The 8,524-nt window shown below is 41.5% G+C and overlaps 1 protein-coding gene across 4 annotated transcripts; it reads right to left on the bottom strand.

Annotated features, from left to right (window-relative positions):
- Window positions 1-1,359: 1,359 nt before the first annotated feature.
- Window positions 1,360-8,437, bottom strand: LOC129726933 (zinc finger protein swm). Of its 4 annotated transcripts, none has more exons than XM_055684210.1 (3): window positions 8,210-8,437; window positions 5,689-6,618; window positions 1,360-4,770 (listed from the first exon to the last, which is right to left on the bottom strand). In XM_055684210.1, the coding sequence occupies exons 2-3, from the start codon at window positions 6,352-6,354 to the stop codon at window positions 2,101-2,103; spliced, it is 3,336 nt and encodes a 1,111-aa protein (XP_055540185.1). In that variant the 5' UTR covers window positions 6,355-6,618; window positions 8,210-8,437; the 3' UTR covers window positions 1,360-2,100. The 4 variants fall into 4 exon arrangements, with proteins under 4 accessions (XP_055540185.1, XP_055540187.1, XP_055540186.1 ...); XM_055684212.1 differs by having other exon boundaries at window positions 5,689-6,613; XM_055684211.1 differs by lacking the exon at window positions 8,210-8,437 and adding an exon at window positions 6,715-6,818.
- Window positions 8,438-8,524: the final 87 nt, after the last annotated feature.

Raw genomic sequence — 8,524 nt, 5'->3', positions numbered from 1 at the left:
GGTTTATCTGGTGTCGTTTTGAGGCCTCCGGGCAACATCCTGGTTTCGAAAGAAATCGGAAGTCATATCGTGAGTTTTCAAAATGGCATCTCCGGTCTCTGGGCATCATCCCGAATCCAGAAATATGGATGGTTCTCTTCCAGCAAACGGAAGTCGCCATTTTGGAATTGAAAATGGTCGTTTTCAGGTCTCTGGACCTCGTCTCGATTCCACAGTGTGACTTTCGAATACCAAGCGGGAAATTTCGGTTGCGTTTGTGAGGTTGGATGCTATAGAGAAAGGCGACAGGCTCTCAAACTTTCTGTTGAACATAGCCTTGGAAGATGCTGTACGAAGAGTCGTTATACGATGGTAAACTAGAGAATGGGGTATCTCACTGGCGCAGCTGTATGAATTATACAAACACCGCTATTGTCAAGCTGATGAAACACGGCAGGTTAGAATGGTTCAGTCACGTAGCGTATAGCAAATGAACGACCAGCAGAGTAATGGGTCGTATTACAGAAGCTTCGACGCGCAATTCGTCTCATTTTAAAATACATGGTCGAGCCGAGTCTACTCGGCTTCTGTTATAGGGTCCAATATCCAGCAGAGACCCGCATAGAGGCCGACGGTTTGCCCGGTGTAAGGGGTGACTGAAGAGGAGCAGCCCAAGACCGAGTTTAATGGAGGTGGAATGTCTCAATGGTCCTGAAAGGCATGACAAAATCCATCAACAAGAGAGAAGATTCGTATGCGAATGTTAGATTCAAATCTGGAAGAAACGGAATAAAACACAATTTTTATGTTATAGCTATCTTGAACTCTTTTTACGAGTTTCATTTTTTGTTCTTTTGAAATCAAGCTTTATTTTTTATCCATTTGTTACTCGTAAATCATCTTGTTACTATTTGTAGATAGCTGTGAAATTTTGCTTTTTTGTTTTTTAGCCTTTTTTCGTAATACTTTTCCGGCAACTATTTTTTTTGTTTCGTTTTGTATTCATCATCATGTTTCGTTCAGTACTTTTACAACGCAGGAGATGTTCGCTTACAATAACAATAACATTTAATCTAATGCTTAACAAAACTAACTGAAGTGTAGATATGTGGAAACAGCGTGGATGTTGTTGGCCCTGTTTACTCCGCCTGTAAAGATATACGAAATAAGAAGCAAAAATACAGAAAAGCAGATGTCCACAGAATCCTCCACAGCAGCAAGAAGTCACGTTCGTTCAACAGCTCTCCGTGCGATGGATGACTCAGGATTAGTGTCTACTTTGAGACATTCCCAACTCTTTGCTCTAACTGCGATACATTATATATATTAAGGATTTACTTTAACAGTTTCGCGCAGCAGGTTGTTAGGATTACAAATCACTGTATGTACACTTAGGGTTTATTAGTTGTTTTGTTTTTTACCAACACTAGCTTTTACATCTATAAGTTTATAGATTTGAATATACTCATAATAATTAGTTATTATTTTAATTACTAGACTTTACTCAATAAAACTATCATCGTTTTGTTTCCTTTTCCATGGTGTATGTGAAAGTAGTTAATCGGTTTTTGTTTCAAACATGCTTTCTCGTACCAAACAATTTAATTTCAGTGCCAATTTGAAACGTCTAGGCGACTATCATCAGTCATCTTTTTTTTTCGAACAAAAAGTCTATTTTTTACGATCAATACGATCTAGCCTAAAACCTTGTTCTGTTTTATTTTCAAATAAAAAGTCTTGCGGATGACGCAAGACCGGTTTGTTTCGAAAATTATTACTCTCACTTTGGGATGTTTTCTCTATGCCTCGAACTACTGCTTTAACATATTCAAAACGTTACAAAACTGTCGACTAAAAAGGTAGGTAACAAAAACGGAAAGAAAAAACATTTTTGGAGTGGAAATTTCTTACATACTACATTTTGAAGTAAAGGGAAATTGAAAAAAAAAAAAAACAAATCCACTAAAAACGCAATACAAATTGTTAAATGAAGGGAAGAAAATCCAATTTCTGTAAATTGATAAATTGTTTCCTCTGGCGTGATGGCTTTCTATTTTGTTTCGCTCCAGCCGTTCGCTCGATCTGTTGATATTTGTAAACTTTAACGGTGAGCAGAAGTTATCAACGGCGCCATGAACGATCCTCAGACTCCATATCTTCTTCCTCTTCTTCTTCTTCAACGAGTCGCACCTCGGAGGTTTCTTCCATCGAACCCGTTTCCGTCAAGTTGTCCAGAGATGCCACGGAACTGGCGTCCACTCCAGCACCAGCTCCTGTAGAACCTCCTGTTCCACCGTCAATTTTCTCACAATCATCCAAGCCTCCGGCGGTTTTGTCCTGAACGATCGCAGTTGTTCCAATTGTTGATTTAGTTTTTCCATCTTCACCTGCTCCAGCACCGGTTCCAACAGTCACAGCAGATACTGCATTGTTAGCCACAGCCCAACCTATTTGCAAAGTGATGTCTCGAAACAGTTTGCCACGAACTAGTGCTTTTTCGGCGTTCTGTCGTATGGAATAACTAATCAACAGAGATGGTACAGTGTTGTCCAACTGATGCTTAGTAATTTCACCAAAATGTTTGAAATGTCCCAGCAAAGCATCAGCGTCTTCCAGGGCAAAGCCTGTGATGGCAAGCGTCGTTGGTCGTCTATCAACGCTGGTTGAACCGATTGGGGCAAGCCGGTTGTTGTTGGGACGTACAGAGCGAATTGACTGCGGATTAAACACTTGCGGTTTGTTGTTAACGACCATTGGAGAGGGCGTCGGTCCAGAGCCAGGGGTTCGGTTGGTGCGCTGCTCCTGTGCGATCATGTCAAGCTCAGCATCTAGCATATCTTTTTTCTGCTGTTCCTTAGTTTTACGCTTTGGCAACATTTGAGCAACCATTTGATTCTGCTCAGAGGCAATTTCTTTCTTCAGAACGTCAATTCTGGCTTCCAATTCTTTGATTGATATCAACAGTTTTCCACGGCTGGGATCATTAACGTCACTCTTTTCAACCATAGCGACAAGCGAACGCAGTTCCTTTAAATAGCCTTGCATCAAGTCGTTTTTTCGTTTCTGCAAGCTCTGGGTGAGTTCTTGTTTTTTCTTCAAAAGCTCATTCGTGGCTCGATTTATCTTGGAGTTTTTCAGCCGGATCTGATGCGCGTTGCCAATTGAAACCAATGGAGTTGTTACTGTATTGATTAGCTTGGTAGCGGTGCTGGTGAAAGCATTTGTGGCGACAGATGGTGTAACTGTGACGGACGAACCAGCACTAGTTTCTCCTTCACTACCTACACTTGGTGTTTCCTTAGCAGCAATTGAAGTAGTAATTGTTGGAGTTGTTCCCGCTGCTGATACGCTATTGCTGCTCGTTATCGGGTTTGTTAAATTGTTTATACTATACTGGTTTGGATAGGACCGGCGCAAAGAATGCTCTGTTTTGGCTGCCGGCGTAATTGCTGGTTGCTCAGCTCCAATGCCGGGACTGTGCCAAAATACTTTTATAAATCGGTTGTTCAGAACTGCTTCGGTGCTACGGTAAGCTACATTAGCCTCAGCGTGTGTAGAAAATGTTACAATCGCAGCTTCTGGATCACCATCGTAGCTGATTTGGATATTGACAATTTTTCCAAACTTACTGAAGTGATTGTTTAGGTGAGCAATTGCATTTAGGCCTCGTGGTATTTTACGCAGTTCAAGGGAGCAGTTTTGCTGTGGATTTACGGCTCCTACTCCTGTCCCAATCATTTGATGGCCTCCAGCAACTCTCGGTCCAAGGCGATTGTTCAACGGAACTTTGCGTTTTACATGCCCGTCAGCTATGGCTACAGCATCTTCAGGTTCAAATCGTCGCTTTGGTTGCTGTGCCGACACATCACCACCCTTGTTGGCATCCACTACTGGCACTGAGATAAGCTCTCTCTGTAGAGGTGTTGCGCCAATTGGGTTGCCAGGAAATCCAGTAGGGAATCCTCCGGGTGCGACGCCCCTAAAGTTCCCACTGATTGCACCTCGTGGACCAAAACCACCACCGACACCAACACCAGCAATGTTACCTAAACGTTGTGCGATCGACGGGCGCCCTGTTGGAAACACCGGCGGTCTGTTCCATAATTCTGGAGCATCCGGACTATACTCGGGATGTATAGGTCCAGTACGCATTTGCGCTGCTGACTGAATCGTAATCAACGCTGGATTGTTGATATCTTCCAAAACAACTGGATCCACTCCATGATCCCAGGGACATGTTTCACCGCGCATACAGTATCCTTTTTCGTCGAAATCTCGACAACGCTGCCGTTTCGCAGAAAGCAATGTTGCATCAACTGCTGGCTCCAGAGTAGTAACAGGTGGTACAACGATCGAGGCTGCGGCCGGGGCGGGCGATTCGGAACGTGCAATCTTTCGGCGCTCAGCGACTGGCGACGGCGACCGACTGCCTGATTGGCTTCTATTAATAACCCTGGCACCGCTACCGCTACCACTGCCACTACCTCCTCCACCTCCTGCACCGCCGCGACGATTTTCGTAGGCATGACTCTTACGTTCATAGCGTCGGAACGAATCCCCACCACTGCTGCCACCGCTTCGACCGATTGGCGATTTATTGCGATACTGCCGATTTGATTTCTCTCGAGCGGACTCCCGGGCGGATTCTCGTGCCATATCCCGCGCAGGAATTCGATCTCTAGAACGAGAACGTCTAGATTCGCGAGACCTCTCGAACGAACGGGACCGAGATCGGGACCGGGAGCGGGATCGGTTGGATATTCGGCGACCTCGGTTTCTGCTCTCCTTGCTCTGTGAAAAATAGAGGAATATGAAAATTTTGTTTATCAATAACAGTTGCATTGTACGTCGGTGAAATTTTAACTAACAGCTGATCTAACTCAATTATTTTTTAGTACTATCAGCCAAATATTTCGGCGAAAATTCAGCAACTTAAATCAATCTAGCGTAAACTAGCAGGTTTGGAACTTTCTTTTGTAAAAGAATTTGCTGGATAAAAATGCTCGTTTTTGGAGAATCTTTTCAGTTTTTCTTTTTACGTTACGCTTACTTCCCCCTACTCATTACATAAAAAATTGACATAAAACAATTAAAATTTAGATTACCCAAAGTTTCAAATGTTCGGTTGGCTACCAAAACAGTAGAAATTTTAAAAAGGGAACATCCATAAATGACGTAGCTTTTTTTTGACCCCCTCCTCCCCCATCGTAGCATTTCGTCACAAAGTCAGTACCCCCCTCTAGATAATTAAGTAGCTTATAACAGCTCGTATGAGAACGGCTAGATCTTCTCAAATAGGGACTAAAACAGAATGCTTATTTCGGAAAGCTTTTACTGGTTATTTCGTAAAAACAATGAAAAAAAAGTCTCGCTTTTTTATGGGGCAACAGGCTGGGTGCGCTAGGCACTAGAAGCTTTGCACCAAGTTATTCTTCTCTTTCCTCTGGAACTTTAAAATTATACTTAATGAGCATTTTTTAACTGATTGGCCAAAGAGCTCAGCACTACATGAAAGTTCAGTTAAATTTGAGGCTCTGGAAAGCTTGAAGTTTTACTTTGTGTAAAAAAGGCGGCTCCGAGTTTTGAAACTAATACTTAGAAAAACGAAGCGCTTTCATAGTAAAATCCAAAATAAGTTTAGATAACAGAAAGGTTGCTTAATTTGACACTATAGAAATGATAATAGGAGACGCTAAATTACACACTTACGTGATCATCTTTGCTGCTAGAACTTTTAACTTGCGTCTTGCTTGTGCTAATCGTTGGCGGGGAAATTAAACTGGTGGTTGGGGCAGAAATAGAGATCGCTCCGCTGCTGGCACTACTGGACAATTCACTGCTGTTGTCCTGGGGCGCATTGTTAACAGTTTCTCGTAGCTTCTCTCCGGAAGGAACACTTCCTGCTGGTACGTCTTTGGAGGCCTTAGAATTGTTGTTATTGTTGTTACTGATGTTGTTGCTGCTGCTGATGTAGTTTTCATGTAAGGGCGGAGTAAACTCTCGTTTAATGCGTACTTTGGCATCTTCCGTTGTTACTGGGGTTTGTTGTGACTGATTGACTGCCGCCTGCTGCTGTTGCAACTGTGCGGTTGCTGTTGCCGTAGCAGCTGCTGCTGCCGTCTCTTTAGCCTGTGCTATTTTGATGTACTCTTCACTTTTGATTGATCGAAACAATCGCTCTAGAAATGGTTCTGTTTCCTGTCCTAGAAATACATCGAGCTGCTCCTTCATGCAATCGCGTAAATCCTTCTCCGGTTTATCCTTCTTCAGTAAAGCAAGCACGTACCTAGCCAACGCCGCTGGATCCGCATCACACAGCGGCTCCAGAACCTCGGTTAGCCAGGCTTTCAGCGCGTCCGGATTATTGATGTGCATTGTGAATTCCAAACGGTTCTTCGTCAGTGTGTCGTATCTGACCTCCCGAATGAAAAATAAACTACTCTCCCGCAAAACACAACACGTTGACCGTCAACACGAAATTCCGCACGGCAAGTTTCGTTGTATTGTGTAATAGCGCTTGACCGTTCACGTGTATGTGTGCAGCTGCTGCAAAAAATTTCTCCTTCTACGACTCGTACTTTTTCTTCTTCTTCCACTCTAGCAAAAGCGCACCGAAAGGTTCGTAAATGTTCACCTAATCTGAAACAAAAACAAATATTTTAAGTAAATTTGTGTTCTTCACACCACAAACAGAGAGTTTCGACAAATAATCACTATTTTCACCAGTTAACGCACCAACTATTCACGATATTAATGAAAAGATTTTCCATCCACTCTCATTCACTCGTGCCTTTTTCGATTTATCAGCCTACTCGTGAGCCAGTGTTGCCAGATTAATTTCGAATGACAAAATGCGAATAATTATATTGGACTGTCTGAACGAAAAAAGAAACAAATCTTTGAGAAAATTTATAAAATTGCTATAGGCATTTTAAAAGTTTTTGGTCTGAGACAGATTTGCAGAACAAAAAATAAAATTCGTGAGCTCTTTCCAGGGTTGATATTTGTTGACACTCTTGAGTGAAAGTGAAAAAAGGCATCCATAAACGTTATTTTTTTACAATCCTTTCAGAGTTCTCCCTTCCCGCTTTTTGCATGGAAGTTAACTGTCAAAACACCCCATTATATTTCATGCGATGGAAGCAAGACAACAAAATCAGTTTATCAGTTAACGAAGATTGTCAAGGCATCGGTCAGTGTCAGTGAAAAAGTGTTACGGTGAGGTTCATTTTGTTGAGTGGACTGTTTGTTTTTCTTTTTCGCTTTGAGGTGAAGATCATTTGGTTGGATTTGTCGTAAAATTTTATTCCGTAACCGTGAACGATGCGCGCGATCTATTTCATCTGAGTATAACAGTACGTTACTAGAACGAAAATCTAGTGTATCTGAAAGAGTGCTGCGATCATTGGAAGTGAAAATTGAAAATGACTGGCTGTAATTTTCGAAGAATTTTGCTGGGGAAAATGACTTTTATCAGCACTGGCTCTTTCAAATGATGCTCTGATATATTCAAATTATGGATATCAAATCAATGTAGATTTGCCAATAAAACTGCAACCAATCGAAACTACAAAGGAACAATATCCAACAAAATAATCGTTTACTGATTCTAAACCAACAAACGAATCACAATATCGGGCTGAATTTAAATTGCTGAAACAATACCCGAAGAATTACCCTTGAATTTTAAAACATAATTTAACTATGATTTTCATTGTAAATACAATTTAACTTCAAACAATCAAATATCATTGTCCAGAACAAAAAATAGTTTTTACCACTTTTACCATAAAAATTAAGGTTGAAATGTATCTTAACAGAAATTTTCAGGCATTTTTCCATATATTCAGAAGTCACTGACAATGTTTTTATAGTAAAATTATTGTTGAGGTTAGGCTCAAAAAAAACTTTGTCAAAACATCGTAATAATTGGAAACTCACAATAAAAATACATACATTGTCCATCTTCAGTTCTCACCGCAAAATACATAGTATTTTTTCCGGGAAAGCAACATGAATAATATTCCAAGAAAATTACAACAACCCAAATTCAGTCCACAATTCTGCCAACCCTGACATGTGCAGTCTGTGCGCGATTGTCCTTCGTGTCACTTTTTTAACCACGATCAAAAAGCTGTAGGCAAACGCCTGACCAGGGAGGTTGAAATGTTACATAAAAATAGCTCGATAAACAAATGACTCCATGCTGCGATTCGGTTGGAAAACTCACCTGCCGGACGAACGATCCGTGGGTAACCGTCGGAACAATAGGTTGTCACGCAAAAGCGACAGCAGATGGCTACCAGTAGAAAATATAATAATGGCGCAGAATAGAACAATCTTTCCTTTTCAGAAACCTTTCGCTGTGTTCTTTTTATATTTGTACCTTGACTACGCAGGAAAGAAACGCACTTTATCTCTGGCTTGCTCTTCGATTACTGTCTTATTTTTCTTCCCATAACGCGAATCGCCCCGAAAATTCCTGAAATGGCGATGGAAAACGTCAAACTACTGCCCAGTGCAAAAGTGATTATCGTAAGCTTTA

This window comes from Wyeomyia smithii, chromosome 3 (assembly GCF_029784165.1).
Source record: "Wyeomyia smithii strain HCP4-BCI-WySm-NY-G18 chromosome 3, ASM2978416v1, whole genome shotgun sequence".
Classification (NCBI taxonomy): Eukaryota; Metazoa; Arthropoda; class Insecta; order Diptera; family Culicidae; genus Wyeomyia; species Wyeomyia smithii.
The sequence above is the reverse complement of the archived record's forward strand: the minus strand, read 5'-3'. Positions and strand labels throughout refer to the sequence as shown.

What these genes read in the sequence shown, in the direction of transcription:
- LOC129726933 (XM_055684210.1), bottom strand. Translation starts at nt 6,354, where the DNA reads ATGCACATCAATAATCCGGACGCGCTGAAAGCCTGGCTAACCGAGGTT. An exon ending in CTAGCAGCAAAGATGATCAC is followed by an intron (nt 4,771 to 5,688) that starts GTAAGTGTGTAA and finishes TATTTTTCACAG; the next exon opens with AGCAAGGAGAGCAGAAACCG.